The 21,289-nt window shown below is 49.4% G+C and overlaps 1 protein-coding gene across 2 annotated transcripts; it reads right to left on the bottom strand.

Moving 5' to 3' along the window:
* Positions 1-93: 93 nt before the first annotated feature.
* Positions 94-18,966, bottom strand: LUC7L (LUC7 like). 2 transcript variants are annotated; one of them, XM_058035702.1, is made up of 10 exons: positions 18,806-18,966; positions 16,961-17,055; positions 12,060-12,158; positions 11,154-11,264; positions 10,375-10,518; positions 9,846-10,022; positions 9,061-9,149; positions 4,731-4,760; positions 2,724-2,888; positions 94-458 (listed from the first exon to the last, which is right to left on the bottom strand). In XM_058035702.1, the coding sequence occupies exons 1-10, from the start codon at positions 18,864-18,866 to the stop codon at positions 317-319; spliced, it is 1,113 nt and encodes a 370-aa protein (XP_057891685.1). In that variant the 5' UTR covers positions 18,867-18,966; the 3' UTR covers positions 94-316. The 2 variants fall into 2 exon arrangements, with proteins under 2 accessions (XP_057891685.1, XP_057891686.1); XM_058035703.1 differs by having other exon boundaries at positions 16,961-18,224; positions 18,806-18,892.
* Positions 18,967-21,289: the final 2,323 nt, after the last annotated feature.

A 21,289-nucleotide genomic window follows, 5' to 3' on the forward strand; every position in this document is an offset into this window, starting at 1 on the left:
GAAGCGTTACAAAGGTCAGGGCAGCTCAGGGCTCCAGGCACAGTGTGGCCCTGACCGCTGAGTCAGGACAAACACGGGGTGTCCACACTGGCCTGGACTGCAAACCATCCATCCAGATTTATTTATTCCTACTAAAACAAAATCCTGTTAAACAGTACGTAACTCTTGTGTCTCTACAAACTCACAGCTATCTGCCAAACAATAAAAATCCCAAACTACAAAAGATGAGTTGTATTCAGTAAATATAAATGGGAAATTTAGGCTTTGTGTAGAATGTTTATCAGACTATTTACAGTGCAACACAGATCGTTTGAGTTCAAATCTCGCCAGCTTCTCTCTCTTCTGACCTCTTGGAACGAGATTTGCCATTTGTGCTCTCGTGCCTCCTCTCAGAAGAGCTCTTCTCTTTCCTCTCTCTGTCTCGGGACTTTTCTCTTGAAGATCGATCTCTAGAGGATCTGCAGTACAAAGCAAACCATCACTATCAGCTTCACAATAAACATTGTCAGCTCCCCACCGAGCAGAACTTTCCCTGGCAGGGCTGTGGGATGCAGGTTCCCTACAGGAACATGCCTGGCTGCTGTGCCATGGGGAGTGGGTCCCCCATGAGAGCAGCTCTGGGCCCTCTGTGAGGTTTCTGTGCACAGCACAGCCTTTGTTCCTCCCTCCTCTGAGTGATCCTTTCAAGCTGCTGCCACGGGAGCTCTCTCAGGTCTTCCCTGTGTCCCTTATTATTTTTCTGGGCCATCCTGAAGTGCCTACAATTTTTTCCTCATCTCTGACTCAGCTCATTTCAGGGCTTCCAGAGCAGTTTTTCATTATGCCCTAAGCTCTGGCTTTCTGCTCAAGTGCTTTAAATGCCAACTGGATTCTTTGCTGGCTCAGCCCTGGGCTTCTCACTTTGCTGGCTCTGGCAGCATCCTGGGTTCAAAGTCAGGAAGGTACAGATTTATATTCCCAGCCCACAGCACAGCTTTTCACAGCCACAGATTTTCAGCAGCGCTTCCCTGTGTCAGCCCACGCAGAATTAAACAGGAGGCTTGACATTAGGTCTAATCTGAAAGGCTGTTTCTTGTGAGATTCCTGCCAGCTTAGGGAATAGCAGGATTCAAAAGGAGCTGGCCCTGAGGGAGCTCAGCACAGGCTCCTACATTTTACTTCAAGGCTCAGTACACAGGGTTTTTTACAGTCACAACAGAAGGTACCTTAGAGGTTCCACTTTCATTCTTGTTGATTTTAAGGTTTGAAAATACTGCAAAATTGATACATCAGAACCCAACAGCCATTTCATTTTCATTAAACTGTGTCATTTAACATCAGTCTGTCTGATGACATTGCCTCTCTACCTTTTCCACAACAATGCCTGCTGCCTGCAGACCTCCTACCCTGAGCTCTCCACATCCTGTGACACTCTCCATTTCCTTCAGCAAGTGAGACCTCAGCCCAGCAGAACCTGAGGGCAGAGTTCATTAACTCTTTTTCAGGAAACAGGGTTTTTGCTGCTTGTTCTCTTGGTTTTATGTTTTCTTGGACTGATCCTGGCCTGTCCCCAGCTCTGAGCAGTTTTGTGCAGGTGTGTGAGCTGGCCAATCCCCCTGCAGTCTCATGGGCTGGTCTGGATGTGTTCAGGGGTTCCGAAGTAATCCCTTACCTGCTCTTTAGTAATAGTTATTACAGGATCTTCCTCACTTCCTAATTGTCCAAATTTCTTTTCTTTATTTTTCATGTTCAAGACAGATTTAAAAAAGCATTTTAGTATCTCAGCCATTGGAGAATCAACAGTATTTACACCCCCCCTCAATTATTAACAGACTTATTTTTCAGACCATTATTCCCTCCCCTTCACCAGGTGTCTTTAAAAGAAAAGCTGTTCTCACCCCTTAGCTAAACTGACACAAGACACACAACAGTAGGTTTGTTTCTAGAATTATACTTCTAGAATTGTACTTGCTGGTGCCTAATCAGGTGACAGTGCTCAAGTACTCCCCTATTAAGCAGGAGGCTTTAAAAAAATCCAGATGTAACCTCAGCAAGCACCTGGAGGCAGACCTGCTCCTGGGCTTAGAAGGGTTGTAAGGGAACACAGTGATTCCAGTCAATTTTTCTAATACCCTTCACACACTTGCCTCATCCTTCCTCCAACACAGAGGCTGTTTTGCTGAATTTCAGAAAGACTTTAAGTCCTTCTTTGGACTATGGTGCTTCTCCTCAGAGACAGAAGAATGGCATACTCCTCCTGTATTTTTTTTTCAGGAGGAAAAAGTGCTGATTCCTAAAGAATTCTGTCTCTCTCAAGCAGCCTTCTAACAGAAGACTGCCAGTTCTCAAATCATAGACTCCTTCCCAATGCCAGCACTGAGAGAAGGAATCTGGGAGGCAGAAAATAACTACAGAAGTGTAATATCCAAGCTGCCTCTCAGGCACTTGGCTTCTACAGACCCAGGGAAGCTCAGCTAGCTGAGGGAGGCTTCGTGCTGCTTCCCATCCAAGGAGCATCTCGAGGCTCAGCACTGCAAACCAGGGAACCTGTTTTATCTCCTAGACTCTCCTCTCAGCTGGGATCTTGCTGTACAGCTGAGACCCCTGGGGAATCCTGCTTTGGCCCAGGAGCTGGCACAGGCCAGCACAGCTGCTCTGGAGAACCCTGCTCGCTCTACGGGCCAGGGAGGTCACTGTGAGCCAAGGACTCCCCTTTGCAGAAGCACCCAGTGTGGAATACCTACTTGTGTTTTGAGCTCCTGTCTCTGGAGCCCCGGCGGTGCCCTCTGCTGTGGCTGCGGGAGCGGCTCCGGTGGCGCCGGTGTCGGTCCCGGGAGCGCGAGCGCGACTTCCGCCGCTCCCGGGAGGCTGATCTGGAGCGTCTCCGCCTCCGCTCGCGGGACCGGGATCTGCAGAGAACGCACATGGGCTCAGCGCCTCACACCCGCACCCTCAGGGCCTCACACCCGCGCCCTCAGGGCCTCACACCCACACCCTCAGGGCCTCACACCCACACCCTCAGGGCCTCACACCCACACCCTCAGGGCCTCACACCCGCGCCCTCAGGGCCTCACACCCGCGCCCTCAGCGCCTCACACCCGCGCCCTCAGCGCCTCACACCTGCGCCCTCAGCGCCTCACACCCGCACCCTCAGCGCCTCACGCCTGCGCCCTCAGCGCCTCACGCCTGCGCCCTCAGCGCCTCACGCCTGCGCCCTCAGCGCCTCACACCTGCACCCTCAGACCTGCACCCTCAGCACCTCACACCTGCACCCTCAGCTGCCTCATGCCCGCGCCCTCAGCTGCCTCACACCCGCACCCTCAGCGCCTCACCTCTGCCCCCTCAGCGCCTCACCTCTGCCCCCTCAGACCTGCGCCCTCAGCTGCCTCACGCCTGCACCCTCAGCACCTCACACCTGCACCCTCAGCTGCCTCATGCCTGCCCCCTCAGCACATCACCTCTGCCCCCTCACACCTTCGCCCTCAGCGCCTCACGCCCGCGCCCTCAGCTGCCTCACGCCCGCGCCCTCAGCTGCCTCACGCCCGCGCCCTCAGACCTGCGCCCTCAGCTGCCTCACGCCTGCACCCTCAGCACCTCACACCTGCACCCTCAGCTGCCTCATGCCTGCCCCCTCAGCACATCACCTCTGCCCTCTCACACCTTCGCCCTCAGCGCCTCACGCCCGCGCCCTCAGCTGCCTCACGCCCGCACCCTCAGCACCTCACCTCTGCCCCCTCAGACCTGCGCCCTCAGCTGCCTCACGCCTGCACCCTCAGCACCTCACACCTGCACCCTCAGCTGCCTCATGCCTGCCCCCTCAGCACATCACCTCTGCCCCCTCACACCTTCGCCCTCAGCTGCCTCACGCCCGCACCCTCAGCACCTCACCTCTGCCCCCTCAGACCTGCGCCCTCAGCTGCCTCACGCCTGCGCCCTCAGCTGCCTCTCAGCCTCTCCTGAGTAACAAATACCCAGAGCATCGACTCAGTCCAGCCCCTGCCCACACCCACACAGTGGGCAGCTGCCTCCTCCTGGGCCTTGTGCTACCAACAGAATGCCAGTGGGTTATTCAGTTTGCTGGAAAGCTTATAGAAAAAGCTCCCACCAATACTGTAAGCATGTGGAAAGGGCCAGAGTAGAGCTTACAACCCGGCGATGCTCGCAAGTGAGGCCCACGTAAGGAGAAGAGAGGCCAAGGGAAATGGCCTGTGATATTACCATAACCCTAAGAGAATCTTCCTTGTGAATGTCCTGCACTTTAGAAGCAGATTTATTTAACCCTGCTTTAAAAATAAGAAAGATGCCAAAGCAGTAGGCAGGGAAATCTCCAGGTCCATTATCACAGAGAATGCTGCCATAGCATTAAGGCAAGCTCTTCCCAGAGATGTGGGGGTTTTAATCTCAAATCTCTGTATTTTCACATCTGAGGTATCAGATACTTCAGATATTACAATCACAGAAGCATATGAGGTATTTATGGAAAGAGGCCTCGGGGACATCCATGGGCTCACACTGGAGCACACAGAGCCCACCCTGGCCGGGCTACTCAGCCCCTGCTCTACAGCCCCAGGAGCCACCCCAAGCTGAGCAGCACCACTGAGCTGCCCAAACTGCACTTCCCATCTCTTCCAGGGAACAAACCTGACACTGAGGCGCTGAGTGAACTCTACTGGTGAGACCCAGGAAAAGCCTCAGCAGCTAGACAGAAACACAACCAGGCATTTGGGAGAAGTGCAGAACAGGGCACTCACCTTCGACGATCTCTGTTTCTTGATCCAGACCTAGAAAGGAGAAGAGAGTTAAGTGAGAAAAATTATGATAGAGCCAGTGGGTTTTCAGGAGGAAAATTCATCCACCTTGGCAGCTCTTCACAGAAATAATCAATACCTCAAGTGATATATTATTACAAAAAAAAAATGCTTGCAAATAAAACATTTAGTTAGCTTCAATTTTAGGATCAAGAATTTGTCAAAAACAGGAAAACATGAATTTCTGCACACTGAGCTTCCTGTCACTACAGAAAAGTCTAGAAATCATATACTATTAATAAAGCACCCCGATGAACTTTTCCAACTAATTTTCTGTGCATATTTGTTACATACTCTTTACTCCCTGCAGTCTAACACCAGCTGGATCAACTCTGACATTTTCAAGAAGTGTCATTCTCAATCAGAAAGACATCTGCCAGTTTTCTGATTTTGATTCCTTTGAGGAAGTTGCATGCTAAATGGGTTTTAATAAAAAAACAGCCTTTTCTCACTCCTTGTATTTGTTTACCAAACATCAGAAGGAAATTTGCATCAATATTTTTTTCCTTTTTGGGAAAGATAACTAGGAAAAAAGAGGAGACACAGCCACAAGGGAAGAGCTATTACTGACAAGTGACAGAGATAAACTGAAAATCCTTAAAAAGCACTTGAGAAGAATAATCCAGGCCTTGCTCTCCTTTCTCACATTCCACGAGCTTCAGAGCTCATGTGTGGCACTCTGAGCTTACTGCTGTCAGCATTAGCTCCTGACAGTTTGTAAATAACAACGGCAGAATTCTTTCAACTTCAGCAGCACCATTACTCAGCACCACTTAAAATACCTCTGCACATGGAGGCTCCACCCTCCCTCTTCCTCTGTGGCCACATTTCAGAGCCAGATGAACATCACATGCTGTCTGAACAGTCTTGTTTTGCTTTAATTAAGAAGTGGCTCCTCTCCCTGTTTAGTGACTCAGAGTCTCACTCCTGTAACTGCTCCCCACTGCACACAGACTCACAGACAGGTTCAATTTACACCCCACAGAGCTGTTCTGGCACTCTGACATGAAAGCTACACACAGACAAGAATTTAAGAAGCAACAGAGAAGCATCTGTTTTAATAACATAATTTAAAACCATGCCTGGATAAGACAAGATTAAGAAATTCTATGTGCACTGACATTTCTTCAGTGAAATAGGATTGTTCAGTCATGGTAGAAAGCTAAAAAAGCCCCCAAATTTAGAAGGGAATTCAGGTAAGGACTGTAAACAAAGTGGAGCTGAACTTGGAGTCTACACACATGGCCAGCTGAAGGAGAAGCTGATAAAGCTGGAGAGCAAGGCAGTAACCACACACCTCCATTCCCAGTAACAGAACCTGACACAGCAGCAGGACCTCCTGGAGGTACCTGGCAGGCAGCTGGATTTTTCTGGTGGTCGTAATTACTCCAAGTTCTTACTGTTCTTTTCCCTCCTGATCACTTTATTGTGAACCACCAGTGCACACATCCAAAAAAGCCCTTCCATATCCCCTGAAAAGCCTGGCTGCCCTTCATGCCTATCATCCAAGCACAAAAAACATCTGATAATCACTCCCTAGAACCAAACTTCAGAATTCAGGAAGTATCCAAGAGAACAGCATTGTCCTTACTAGCCTGAATCATTGTACAGCAGGAGACAAAGAAGATTGGTCTCTATAACAGCAAGAGGACTGAGCAAGTCTATTTTATTTATTTTTTCCTCTCTTTTTGTCCCTGTATCACAGAAACTTTCTGCTGAGTTTCATAACCTGTCTTTTGTCCAACTTAACACAAAGGAAATCCATGTGGCACCTCCACCAGACTTGTTTGCTGGTGTACTGTGGGAGCAAGCACTGAGCTCTGCACTCCCAGCATGCCACTCCTCCACAGAATTCCAGCCTCAAGAGATTACTGGGTACCCAACAGCCACCAGGAATGTCACACAGGACTTGTGTTTATTACCACTAGGGTAGAATCCAGTTCACTCACTCCTATGTGCAATCACAGCTTATTGACTAATTAATTAATTAATTGAGAGGCAGAGTTTGACAAGGGAATGCACAGGTTTGCAGGGATGCCACAGTGCCTGTCAGTCACCAAAGGCTCCCAAAGTCAAGCCATACTCTTCCTCTCACTGAAGTAACACCATGAAGGTGCTGTATAGGAGCTGACAAGAAGAGTTCTGAAGGAAACATGTTTCCTGTGGTTCCCTACAGTACCAAGCTCTGGATAAGAGAGGCTGGCTGGAAGGTGGTAGACATCACCAATTAGTTTTTGATGGAAAAATGCCTGTGTGAGCATGGTGTGCACAGCTCCCAGCAGGTAAGTGACCAAGAAATCTGGACTCCAACCTCAGCTCTGACACTGAGTGTCCACTGGGAGAGCCACTGTCCTCCCTCAGGTCAAGTTCTCATTGTGGAGAGGCAATTGATTTGACCTCTTCCTTATGGCACTCCTGACTCCTTAACAAGTTTTCCAGTGGAGCACACAGGTGCCTCTGCACAGAGCCAGAGCAAAGGCCACAGTCTCTGAGTACTGTCCATATGGAAACAGCAAGAACTCAGACTTTAGGCCAGCTCCATGCAGTTCTTAAAGCTTTCCTATTTTAATCCTTAAATAAACATTCAAAAGCAGCTTCCAAACCCCCTCATCAGATGCATCCACGTATGCACTAGCTGTGAACACTAGAGGCTCTTTAGCTCTCAAGAATTGAGGGCTTGAGGTTTTTTGTTTTAAAAACCACTAAAACAAAACCACAGCCACACCACAGGAGGAAGAAACCCAGCATTTTGAGAAGATGTGGATCAACAAAGAGATCCAGAGGGCTCTTCCTTAAAAACTCTGTTGAGCATTTTTTACAGAGAAATGACCTCCAGGAAGAAGAGGCACCATGGAGACAAACTGAGCCCATGTTAGGCAGGGTCCTGCTGTGGGTCTGCCATGAAGCAGCTGCATGAGAAGACACTTCCCATTTCACTTCCTCATCTCTGACCACAGCAGCAGCAACAGCAGTCCCTTCTGATTAACTCCTGCACTGAAAAGCTACTGCCAGATCCTGCAGCTCCCAAACTCAACTGCATTACAGTTGCATGGGGAACAGAAAGTTGTGAGGTTGTCCATGAAGTGCTGCAGTTCCACAGAAAGCTGCAGCATGAACTGCTCCTTCAAAACACACCAGGAAATCCCCAGGGAAAATCCACATTAACACCCTAACTGGAGTTATGCATAACATGTTTAAAATTATGTGGATAATGAGTAACAGTTTGGGGCTCCCATCTTCATAACACACAAAAATGACCATGCTGGTATTTGTCAGCAATTCCAGCAGTGTATAGCCAGAGCCAGCACCATCTTAGAGTACACTGCAGTTATAAATCTCATATTCCTCAGACAAAGTCACTCTTCAGCTGACTCTGGGTTTCAAAAATAGCTCTGCACAGGCAGCAAGGTTGGGGTCTTTTTAATGCAAGTACACGAGGAGAAACACACAAGGTAAACAAGCAGGGAGATGCTGTGACAATCAGAACAGCATTCCTACCCAGCCACCTCCTCTGCCTGAGCCCTGCAAATAACCACCCTCCCCACACCAGGCTCCTAACTGAGCTGTTTACACACAAGTTGCCTCTTCAGTTTAAGTACAGGAGAAATTGTTTGTCCAGTTCAGTTGGCAAGATGCAGAAGAGCTTGTCCTGAGAAAACCAATTAGAAAACCAGCCCCTCCCACTGCTCAGGAATTACAGACATCTGAGCAGAAGGTGACACACATAGCTACAAGCACCAGAAGCAGCCACTCCTTGGGATCCCTCAGCTTCCTTAGGAAATGCTTGCCAGAACATCTCACTGATTGTAGGAAAGTTACATGCAGTCCATTACTGGCACATGGACACCAGCCTGTTGTAACCTCAAAGTCTCCAAGCAGTGAGGAGGGCTGTCCAGGGAATTTCTGCCTTTTGAGCAAGCCTAGTCCTTGTTCATCTTAAACTTTCACACTCAGGTGCTCTGGATGAGGGTATTTTATCCAGATTCAGATTCCCTAAGACAGGGACTAGGCCAATATAAGCCTCAGGACTACAGGGAACTCCCACCTTTCAGACACACAGTAGAGGTGAAAACACATGTACAATCACTCTAAGATGGAGGATTGGAGGATTTGTGCATTGTTTTAATGTTTAACTGAATCCCAAGATGCTCACACAGCATCTGGAGCACATCCAACAGCCACTCCAGAAGCAGATGCTGAACTCCTGCAGTGCTCATGTACAAGGAATCAGACATTTCTAAACTTCACAGGCCAGTTCCCAGGTCCCACTCACCGTCTGCCCATCCTCTCCTCTCGTTCTCTCTCCTCTCTCCGTCTCAAACGATCCTGGTTTCTCTTCTCTTGCCTTTCTGCCACTGTTTTCTAGGGGGAAAAAATAAACCCACGTCATATTTCAGCCATGCAGTAACAGCCATTATTTACAGCCACACAGTAACAGGTCAGATGTGCAGGAAGATCATTCCAATAACAAGACAAAGAACCATTGCACTGCATTTTATGTGCTGAGTTAAGACCTCTGTAAAGGTTCTCATTTTTCTCAGTTGAGGCACTGACCTCAATGGACTGTGAGTGAGGCACAGGAATCACAACTCTGACTCAGCTAAAGGTCTCTCTTTGCAAGCAAGGCCAGTACCACAACCCATTATGAATAATTTCAGCAAACTCCTAATGGCTTCAGCTAGTCAAGATCTTTTCACTGACAGAACCATGTGAAACTTCAGTTCAAACATTTCATTAAGAAGCTTAAAAATCAAAAAAATACCCAGAGTAACAAATTTCTGTCATGTTAATAAGAATTACTGCACCAAAACTCAAAGGAATAAATTATAGCAGTGCTGTGGTTTGACTGATTCTGAGGGTACATATTTAGTTACCCAGAAAAGACAGAAGAGAACCCAAGACAAGGCTAAACAAAGCTCTGTTTGATGCTTCAGGAATTCTGCAGTCGGAAATTTCTGAGCTTTTACAAGCCCTCTGCAAAGAATTCTGTATTAATTTAATAGAAGTGTTCAAGGTCTTCAGAACTACAAAGAGGTGGTTTAAAACAGAGAGGATTACCCTCAGCTGATCCAGTTTCTCACGAATCTGAATGAAACCCAAGTGTAATTTGCCTCCAAAGTGGTCAGCAAGACGCCGGTCGTTGTCATGGAGACCCAGATATGCTGAACAGACTTCACACACACGCAGCTTCTGCTGCTGGAAACTGGATGCAGGCATTGAATTTCGGTATTCTTCCTACAGGGAGGCAAGAAAACCCACACAAATGTCAGGGAAGCCTTACACAGACACAACCCTCCAGGGAAACCCCTGCAAAGAATTGCTTTGAAGAATCAAAACCCACCCTCACACAAAGGAGGTGCCACACAAACGCTTTGTGGGCACAGCTAACTCGAAATCTATCCCTGCAAGGGAGTGGGGACCAAATATTTCAGAGGATGAAGCCCTCCCTGCACTAGATAAAAGTTTCTAAAAATCATTTCATCCCCCACAGCACACTGCCACCTGTTTGCTGGCACATGGCTGGAACTGAAAAGGAGGTGTGAGGCAGAAACCACCACCAGCCAACCCACAGGAGCCAACACTGTACCTCTGCCTCTTTCTTTTTCGCCCGGACTTTCTCCACTTCCATCAGGATCTTCTGAGACTCATCAACATTTCCTTCAGCTCCCAGCTGCTCTGCTTTAGCTAGGAGTTTTCCAATATCTTCATTCAGCTCATGGACTTTCTCTGCCTGAAGAGAATAGTTAGTTTTTAGTAAGATAAAAATGTGATAAAGCTTGCGGGACAACTTTTCATTTTTTTAAAAGAAATACTGTGTTGAGGAAAAGAAATCTGTTGTTGGAAGATGACCATGAATCTCCAAAAGTTTTCAACAAAAGGGACTGGTGGACCAATGTCAACAGAGTCACAGATATGTGGCAAAGAGAGAAACTGGATGTGGAGAGATCATGATCTGCCTGTCATTTCTGGCTTACAGGTCAGCATATAGACCACAAAATCAGCTTCAGAAATGTCTTGTACTGGCCCAGTTAGGTGAGTTTCCAAAAAGGAAACTACATGAGCATTTGTTAAATGAAACAAAAATCAGGGGAGGATGGACTTACTATTCTAAATTATTATGGTAACATTTCACAGCATGGGGAAGAAATCAATATGCTTTATTTCCATGCTAAAGCAATCTCTTTTAAAAAGAGTCCATGGTGCTCTTTGTCTCCAGAATGGCCAGAGCAGCCATTTGGGGAGGATGACTGGAATCCCCAAATCCTCTGTGGAGCCTTACTCCCCAGTATCACTGGTGTCAGAGAACCAGAGCCCCAGTGCTCCCAGTGAGACTTTCAGAAGCACTGCTCAGTGAGAGGCCAATACCTTTGCAGACACTTCAGCACTGATCTCCTCCTGTGTCTCAGCCAGGCGTTTCTTGGCCAGTTCTGTTCTCCTGTCACACTCTGCAATGAAGGATTCCAGGTGATCCATGGCCTGCATGATCAGACAAAGAATCATGAATGAAGCTGCTCTCTGTGCCTGGTGTAGCTTTGACAGCCAACAGCTGCAATCCTGTATAATGCACAAACAACCTCAAGAACTGATGCTTTGAGAAAAAACCAAATGACATTTTGCAGAACAAGTTACATTTGACCCCTGCCCTGTAAACCTGACCCAGTTCCTTTATTCTGACACATCAACATTGCTTTGCACTGGAACTTCCTTCCTATGCAAGAGCAACAGGCACAAAGACAAAAGCACTGGAATAACATGAAAGGGAAAGACAGAATTGTGCTTCCCCTTGATCTGTTCCATCACAGAAAGGTGAAATGAAAGCTAAACCTGACAAAAGTTAAACTACTGAGCAGAAGGTTTTTAATGTTAAATCTCTTTCTGGGACAGGGCAGCAGGTTACAGGAATCACAGAATCACAGAAATTCAAGGCTGGAAGAGACCTGTAAGATCATCAAGTCCAACCCATGTTCTAACAATTCAACTAGATCATGGCAGCAAGTGCCACATCCAGTCTTTTACAGAGCAGCAGCTGTGGGATCCAAGGAATGCCAGGAGCCTCCCAGCTCGCTGGGCTAATGGGGTGGCAAAGGCCATCATTAATTCTGCATTCTCCAGCCAGCAGCCAGGCTGACATTCAGGAAGGGGCTGCACATTCTGGACAGGTAACACATCAAGCAGCATGATGAGCTGAAATGGCCACTGAGTTCTACTTTTCAGCCCAGTAACTTCACGAAGCATTTTCCCCAAAAGGAACTAAAATTTCTCCATACTTACATCCAGCTCAAAAAACAGGTCTCTCTCTTTACTTGCAATCTCATAATCTGCTCTCAGAGCCAAGTCATGGATCTTTGTACATTCTCCCAGGTCCATTCTCTGTTAGAAGAAAAAGGAGAACCCACGTAAGAACCCTCCATTATAGCAACAAGCAGCAGATGTCTCTTGCCAACTGCATCATATCAAAATAAAGTATTTTCAGAAAAGCTTTCTCTTAACCTCTCAGCACCAGAACCAGCCAGAAGAACCACATGCTTGCCAGAACTCGTTTTGTAGATGTTCTGGGAACATTCCAACAGCCCAAAAGCTTTAAGTCCAGTCCTACTCCTGCTCTAAGTGCCAGGACAGCCTCAGAAATGGCTGGGAGGGAGATGGGTCCACTTCAACAGGAACCAACTGCAAATGTCTTCTATCCTGGAGCCACAGCCCAGGAAAACACACCTGCAGCCTGTTTAAAGCTCCTCTGGAAATGCACATCTGTGTCAGGATGAGCCCCAGTAACATATGGCACAACAAATTGTAGGACACACACAGAATGCTCCCTATCAACAACAAAAGGACTTAAAAGGATTAAGGGCTACAGCCAGCAGCAATGCACAACCCCACACTCAGCAACAACAGACAGTGCTAATTCCACAGCCAGACCCTTCCCACATCCAGCTGCAGCCTGGAATTTGAAAACCTGCCCAGCAAAGCAAAGTCCAACACATAAGTCCATTTAATGAGAGACTTAAGAGCATCTTCCTTCCCTCCCACTGCACTCCACTATTTGAATTTGTTATTGTTTCTCCCACCTAACAGTTAACAGCCACATGAACCCAAATCAATTATGCTCTCAAGACATGGAAGCTGCATTTCAACATTATCAAGTTGTAACAAAGAACCTTCCTCTTACTCTTAGAGTAGAAAGAGAAAATGACATTTTGAAAGCCAAAATAATAAAAGCCCTAATTGTGAGCCACTGCTGGAATGGCAGTACATGTCATTGCATGAAGGAACACCCCAACTCTTCTCTCACTGTCACCACCAGTCCCCAGGAGCCCAAACCTCAACATGCACTACAGGTGCCAACCCAGTGAACTGCAGAGAAAGCTGAACTGGGATAACTCTGAATCCCTGTGGAATATCACAAACTAAAGCTGGGGATGCTCACATGAAACAATACACTCAGAGAGCAGTGTTTAGAATGAAGCAAAGCAGCTAAAGCAAACTCTACCAGTTTATGCTCAGGTTTTCACCAGGTGCCTGTAGAGTATTACTGGCACCTAAATTTTTATTCTTCTAAAAAAAGAAAAAAAAAAGCAGATGACTTGCTGCTATTTAGCCTTCCTCATTTTGCTCAGATTTACCAGAACCAGGAAGCCACAGAGGCTACCAGAGGCAGCAGGCCACAGAAACAGACACTGCATCCAGAATACTCCTGCTGAGCTCTCTAATGATAGAAATGTAATGCCTACAAAAAAAGCACTTTGGTACTTTTGGAGCTTGATCATTCTCAACTTCAGGCAAGCCACTTCAAAGAATGCTAGAGAGTTCCTGTTATTTTACCACAAAAATAACTTTCTATGATGTGACACATCTTTCATTCTTCTGGTCATGCTACTGAGATCACTTTCCAAGATAGGGAGGAAATAATGGTATTGGATGTGATTGTCACACATTATAAATATTCTTATCTGAGCCAATAACCCCACTTCAGAGAAGGGGCTCTCACCACTTTAGAAGAGCCAACAATGCTTGTTCTGAAGCTCCCAATTCCTCTCCCTGCTTGTTAATACATCCCTAAACCTTCCTCAGGGAAGAACATTCAGTTCTCACTAGTTTATAAACCTCAAATCTTCCTCCACATCCTTTGAGGTGTTCAAGTGCAAGGAGACTTCCACAGGTGTTGCTCACTGAGGGTAAGACCACCAGCCCTTCTGCCTCAAAGCCTCCCCTCATGCCAAGGAGGGCTCAGAGAACACTCACCCCTTCCACAGAGTCCACAGCCTGCTCCACTCAACACTGGCTGGTTTAAAACACAGCTGTGAGACAGACAGAGCCTGAGCAAAGATTGAACTCCATATACACACAAAGACTGAAGACATTTAGATGCCACTGATAATTAGTCCTGCTCACATTTGCTGAGAAATCCACACTCTGAGGGATCTCTGATGATTTCCACTGAACTGGCAACTCACCACATAATGAAATTTCCACAAAGATGTTTTAACAATGATCAGAGATGCAGAGTTTCATCCAAGTGAAAAAGGAAAGCACAGACCCCTCTCTCAACCCACAAAAACATTTCTAGAACCTACAGATTTCAACTCATATTCCCCAGCAGGGTACACAATTTTAATTCCCTGGATGTCATTTCCAGGGTATGTTCAGTCTGGGCAGCTTTGAAGCTCATCTGTCCACCTCTTAGTGGAGCTGAAATTCAGGAGAATTGCCAGCTGAGGCCATCTCTCAATGTGCTACAACACTTTCACTGACAGAAATACACTCACCATGAGCTGCAGAGAGAACTCAGCACTCACCACAAAGGATGTGGATGCAAAGGTAACAGCCCATGGGCTCACTAAACCAACTTCTGCTCTCCCAGAATGTTCCTCCTTACCCACAGAGACCAAAGAGAACCACTGTAGGTTATTTAGTGGCAAGTTTAGACAAATTTCTGAAGCCAAAAAGAGAATAATCACAGGAACAAACCAAGTTAAAATAACAACTCTTACAATCAGTGACACTCGTGCACCTAAACAAAGCAAACAAGTACAGGCCTTCTGCAGCTCTGAGGAATATTCCAGAGCTTTGTTAACAGTCTGGGCTCCTTTTCTTACTCTGCACCTGAAGGTCAGTGAGTGGGAGTCCATCACATTTCACTGAGCACAGCTCCCCAAGGGATCAGCTTCCTGCTGCTTTCAATCAGTTCCCACTAAGGAATATCTGCACACATCAAGGATGCAGCAGCAACAATGCCTTAGGGGAGGGCACAACACAGCAAGCACCAGAAGGCCAAGAGCATCTGTTGGAAGTTTCCAAAAGGTCCTGATTTCTGCAGTAACACACCCAGAGATGGATTGTACCCCACCCAGCTGAGACAGATTCACCCATACAGCTCTTCCCTAGCAGAGCACTGGGAAGTGCCAGTGAAAGTGCCTGAGATCATGAGGGAGCTGCACATTCCAGCTCAGTTTCACTCTGTACTGGCAGCAGGGACAGCTGAAAAGCTCTTCCTGTTCTGGACATCACATGTTCTTTCAACACAGATCTGCAGCACCAACACCTGCTCTGGCCCCAGGAACCTGCTGGGAGAGGGGCAGAGCTCCACACCCACCTCAGGGCCACCACAGCACCATGAGGGAGCCACAGGATCCCTTGGGCAGGAGCAGCCTTTCTTCATGCTCCTGCAGCTTCTGAGCACAAACCCCACAGTGAGAGGGAAAGGACAACTCAATCAGGACAAGTAACAACAGAAGCAGAAGAAACCAATTCCTCAAGGTGCTTCTCTGTCCCAGGAGACTCAGAACCCACCTGAAACACTTCAGACTTCCTGCATGCTTTGGCACCAGCTCACACACATCACTTATGCTGAACTAACCCTTCAACTCACCATTTACCCCCTTGCTGAAAACCTGCCTGAAGAGGTAGAAGGCAGCCTTCATCTTCAAAACACCCTTTGGGCCCAAAAAACTGTGTCAAAAAACACACTCTGACCACAGTTACCTCTACAAAGGATGGAAGTTTAAAATTCTCAAATGGAGGTGAAGTAACACAGAGGCTGATGGAACAATCACTGCAAAACACATTTGAGCTTCAAATGAATTCTAAAGAACAGAGGTACAGAGATTGGTATTCAGCTTTTCCAATCTTATTCTGCAAAGGCAGCTACTGAGAAGCTAAAGCCTGAGTGCTCAGAGCAGAGGCAGCTTCTGCAACAGCTCCTTCTTCCAGTGCTGCAGTGTTGCTGCTATGGTGGTGACACAAAAGGGACAGCAGCACCAGCCCTCCCTTTGCTGGGGACCCTCTGAGTCCAGCCAGCTCCCCAGGGAGCAGCAGGGAGGGCTGTAAACAACCACAGCATCTTCCAACAATCTGGTTTAAGTGGACAGACACTGAATTGCCACAGTTTTTCATGCAAACAGCAACGGCAAAGATGGATTTCAAACATCCATATTCACCTCCATCCTCTGACTGCTGCACAGTGATGGTGACAAAGACACAGTTTTCTTTCCAAAGTCAGGCTGCAGCTTTCATCTGGGAGCCTCAAATGAACACTTCCTTCACCAGAGCTCACTGCTAAAAGCCCACATCACCTTCTGCTCTCAGAGGCAGCACGTGAGCCAAACCTCTGAACACTGGCCAGCCCTGTTCCCACAGAGGGAACTGTTTGAAACCAGTGGGGCAGAGTGACACAAACACTCAGCCTCAGATGTGACCTGCCACCACCACCACAGTAACAACAGAAAAGCTGCTCTTCCATCAGGGCTGGGGAGAGGAGACTGAAAATCTCCAAGGATTTGTGCAGGAAACCCTTGCTAACCTGAAGATGCAGCAGTGAACCAGGGCAGCACCCAGCTACAGCCTTGGGACCACCACAGGACAAGGTGCAAGCTCTGACTACCTCAAACTGCTAAAACAGAAATAATTTTGCAACTTCTCACAGGATTGTAAAAGAAAAAGCTTTTCAGGTGAATTCTGAGAGCTCCTGCTTTGGTTTTTTGTCTGTTTGGTTTTTTTTTTTTTTTTTGAGAAGTGAGAGCAGTTCCATACAAGATCACAAGAAGTGGAACTAGGATTGTGCCTGCTCTCTGGGCACAGAAACCTAGATCTCTCCTAGAAGTCACCCACCCTGCACAGACAAGAGCTGTACCAACACCCTCCTCAGCAGAGCCCCTCATCCCAGAGGACACACTTACTGTTCCAGCCAGGATATCGTGGGGACAGCAATCCAGCAGGTGGCTCTTGCACACACGGTCGTCTGTAAACTTCACCCTTTGTCTGGTTTCATCCCCTGCAATTCATGTGTGGTTTAAATAAGGAGACATTAGAACACCAGGACAACACAGGCATCAGCATGAACATTTCACCTCTATATGCAGATTAAAATATTTGGTGCTCCTGCTCCCCAAAATTACTCAAAAAAAAATTAAAAAAAAAAAAGCTTAGAGGGTAACAGGATATTCTGGAACACTTATAATTGGCAACAAACACTACTTTAGCATTTATTCATCCAGGACACCATGTTAAACACAGTGCTGGTGAGCCAAGCAATGTCCAAGGCCTGTCATCCACATAAAGCAGCAGCACAGCCAGAGGAGAAAAGGAGACAGACAGGCTGGCTCCCAGCCAAAACCTGGTTATTTTCTCCACCCTTTCTTTTTCTTACAGTGAAAAAGGGGCAGGAGATACCAAACCCCACTGCTAGCAGATCACAAAACAGGGCTGTGCTGGGCAAAACTGACAGGCAACTGCTCTTTGCTCAGGTGATAATTGAGCCATCATCTGTCGGTTTGTTTGGAACCCAGCTATGCAGGGTGTGCTCTCCCAGGCCCTGCGAGGAAGGAGCTGGCAGGTGCTGGCCTGGAACACACCACGTGCTGCCCACCCCCAGCCCACCCTCAGAGGACATTTTACACTCAGGAGCCACTTAAACGAGACAATATCAGAAAAGCAAAAAAATAAATAATATAAAAAAAGGAACAAAGTTAGTCAATACACACTGCGAGCTCCAACACATACTATACCCATCTGCATTCTTCAAGACCTCAGCTGCAGAATTTTATGCCCACTGTTGAAAAGTTTTAAAGGAAAAGCTTTCTTGCCCACACCTGCAGTAAGGAAGTCAGGGGAATGATACATAAAAGTAAAGGCAAAGTGGTAATGGTATGTGACAATTTTAAAGCTCATCTGTGCATATGACACAGGTATGTGTAATACTAAAGTATGAAAATAGTTTAGGATTCACAAGCATCCAGGAATAATGTCGTGTCTACTGAAATTTTTTTAATTTTTTTTTCTTTCTAAGCTACACTTTTAAAGTTACTTGTGAAAAAAAGCAAACACTTTTTTTTTTTTGTTATAACAGCTTTAAAAATTGGTTGTGACTCACGGCTCGATGAACATGAGGCTTTTCTGCAACTCCCTTGCAGATTGATGTAGGCAGGCAAAGATACACTGAACCTTTATAAATAAAATAGAGGGGCCACAATTGTTCAGTTTGTATGAAATAAAAATATGGGAAGCAATTCAATAGCAACTCAATACACAGAGAAAGAAAAGCACTTATTCACTTACGAAACAAAGTGCAAAGTGCCTGGACAGCCCTGTTAACGTGCCAAAGGGAATTTAAGTACCCAGCGAGTCGCAGAAGGGAGACACAAACCGCAGCGGGACCGTATTTTGCACGGGCTGTCACATTTCTCGTCCCGGACAGCACCGGGCGCTGCGGGCACACCTACCTACGCGCCTGCGGACGTGGGGCACGGAGCCAGCCCGCGCCTGTCCGCGGCAGCGGGGCCCGGGGCGGCGGGGCGGCGCCGGCCGCTCTGTGGGGCCGGGGGCGCGGCGGGAGCTCCGCCGGCCGGGCGCGGACAGGCCCGGCCCGCCCCGCCGCCCCGAGGCCGCAGCCGGGAGGGCGGGGGCGGATCGCGCCGCAGGTCCGGAGCGGCGGCAGCAGCCGGGCCGGGCCGGGCCGGGCCTCGCGCGGTGAGGCGGCCGCCAGGCCGCGGCGTTTCCTGCAGGCCCCGCCCGCCCCTACTCACCGTCCCGGGCCGTGCCCATGAGCTGGTCCAGCAGGGCCCGCATCTGTGCCTGGGCCGACATGGCGGGGCCGGTCCGGAGGCGGCGGCTCCGACCGAGACCGGGACAGGGGCCTGGGGCGGCGGCGGCTCAGCGGCCTCAGCAGCGGCGACGCGCGGCGAGCGCTGAGCGGAAGCGGCCCCGCCCTGCGCCGCGCTGCATGACGGGAAGGGTAGTCCGCCAGGGGGCGGGGTCAGAGGGGCGTGTCTGATGGGCGTGGCCTGAGCACGGCAGTGGTGACGTCAGGTGGGCGTGGTTGGGCAGAAGTGGCAGTGATGTCAGAGGGGCGCGGTCAGACGAAGCGGCGGTGATGTCACAGGGGCGTGGTCGGGCCGAGGGGCGTGGTCGGGCCGGGCAGCCCCAGTGCAGCCCCAGTGCCGGTCCTGGCCCCGCCGCGGTGGGACCGGACACCGACACCGGCGTGGCAGCGGCCCCGGGGCTGGCCGGTCGTGGGCACGGTAGCCAGGCCGCAGCGGCGCCCCAGGACAGGCTGGTGCCCGTCCGGAGCAGGCCCGGGCTGCGCTGGCTGCCGTCCCCAGCGCGCTGCGGCGGCTCGGGGCCACCGTGGGGAATGCGGGGCAAGGAGAGCCCCTGCCGGGCTGGGGGTGACAGGACACGTGGCCGGGGCGGGCGGGAGCACTACGAGGCACGGTGGGCGCACGGACAAGGGGACGAACCCCCCTGGCCACGGGCACAGCCCGGAGAGGAGCGGGGACACGGCAGGACAGCCCTGCGCGGTCCGTGGCTGCTGCCCCAGCTGCTGGGGGGAGGATGAGGCCGTGGTTTTGCAGGAGCTCGGGCTGTTGCGTGTGCTGCGTTCCCGGCCCGGCTTTGTGAGCTCCAGCTCGCCTCACTCCCATGAGTTTTACCTCTTGTCTCTCCACCTTGAGCTCCCGGCTGCTCTCTGGATGCTCCCCGTGCCGGAGAAATCCCACCCATCTCTACCGGCACAAAGCTCCACAGGCAGCGAGGGTTAGAGCCGGAGCCCCGGTGCAGGATTTGCCCCAGCCATGCCTGCTTTTCCCAAGCTTTGAAGCTCCGTTGGCTTTCGGGGAACGGCAGCGTGAGCCAGCCCCGGGCAGGGCTGTGCCGCCGCCCCGGTGCGGCATCCCGGCTGAGCAGGATCAGAGCAGGGAGCTCTGCAGGCAGGAGATCCCTGCCCTGGGGGACAGGAGCTCCTCATGCCCGGCCCGGGCAAAGTTTGGAGCAGGGCTGGCCACCCTGGGCACTCCAATGGGTGCCAAGCCACATGCCCAGCGGCATTCCCTCTCCCTGCTGCTCGCCCTTGGAGCCGTCCTGCTGAGCCCCGAGCGTTCCCCAAGTGCGCGATTCCTCCCCACAGAGGGGGACCCCTCATCACTCCCAGCTCTGTGAGCCAGCAGCCAAGTCATGCACTCCCCACACCTTGTCCCACACTTGGACCTGCTCGCCAGCATGGCCAGACCCTCCCCAGCTGCCCAAAGGGTCAGAGCAGCCCTTTCCTCCAGCCAGACTGACCCGAGGCTGTGGGAGCTTGTCGGAACTCAGTACATCCCTCTGGGTGTCCAGGGGGCTCAGAGACCCTGGCACACAGCCCAGAACACCTGTGGGTTTGATTATGACCCATGGAGCAAATTACCAGCTTTGTATGAGGACCTGAAAGCCACAGAAGTTTAAATAGTATAATAATAAAGTTATCACAGGGAGAAAATGTAGATTTTAGGATTTTTGGAATGGGCGTTTTGGGGACAAGATGGAGGAACGTGGGCATGTCTAATCTTTCTTCTCCTTCTTCTTGGCCTCCATCTTCTGCTGTGCTGTTGGCACTTTGGGATTGGTTTAGAGTAGAAGTGCACTGTCTAACATAGGTGATAGGTATTGGAAAGTAATTGTAAATATGTTATATGTAGTTTGTAGTAAAAAAGACAACACCGCCTCGAGGGTGGTCAGAGTGCCTGTGGCTGCCCTGCTGAGCTGACCTCGGCTGGGCAGACAAAAAATTTTATAGATAAGAATTAATAAACAACTTCAAGACCGAAAACTGAAGAGCTCTGACTCGTTCTTCAGACGCGGGCTGAAACAGAGACCTTCGCATATCTCGGGGCAGCAATTAACACAATTAACAACCAAGCTCCGAGAGGAGCTCTCCCCATCTCCTGCCCTGCCTGGGGCAGCAGAGGGAGCCGCCTCTCCCCGGGGATCTGGTGTCTATCCGGTAGCCTGTCGGTTTCTCGGCTGTTTTTATGGCCTGGAAAGGCCCGGGGTGGCCTTGGGCAGCCCGCGCTCCAAAGGACGAGAAAAGGCTTCAGGTTTTTCTCGGTCTCCAGTGTTTATTAGTTATTTATCTAAAAGATTTTCTCTCGGCCCGACAGAGGTCTGCTCAGCAGCCAGCCATGAGCACACTGAGAGCCCCCGGGGCGGTCACCTATCTTTATACCCAAAACTACGTATACAATATTTACCTATTT

Source organism: Melospiza georgiana, chromosome 16, assembly GCF_028018845.1.
Source record: "Melospiza georgiana isolate bMelGeo1 chromosome 16, bMelGeo1.pri, whole genome shotgun sequence".
Lineage (NCBI taxonomy): Eukaryota > Metazoa > Chordata > Aves > Passeriformes > Passerellidae > Melospiza > Melospiza georgiana.

Bases quoted from the DNA above. Each gene is read 5' to 3' on its own strand.
- LUC7L (XM_058035702.1), bottom strand. From the start codon at position 18,866: ATGTCGGCCCAGGCACAGATGCGGGCCCTGCTGGACCAGCTCATGGGC. The intron at 4,761-9,060 runs GTGAGTGGGACC...TCTCCTTTCTAG, and splicing joins GAGGAGAGGATGGGCAGACG to GTCTGGATCAAGAAACAGAG. The intron at 459-2,723 runs GTAGGTATTCCA...TTTGTACTGCAG, and splicing joins GACAGGAGCTCAAAACACAA to ATCCTCTAGAGATCGATCTT.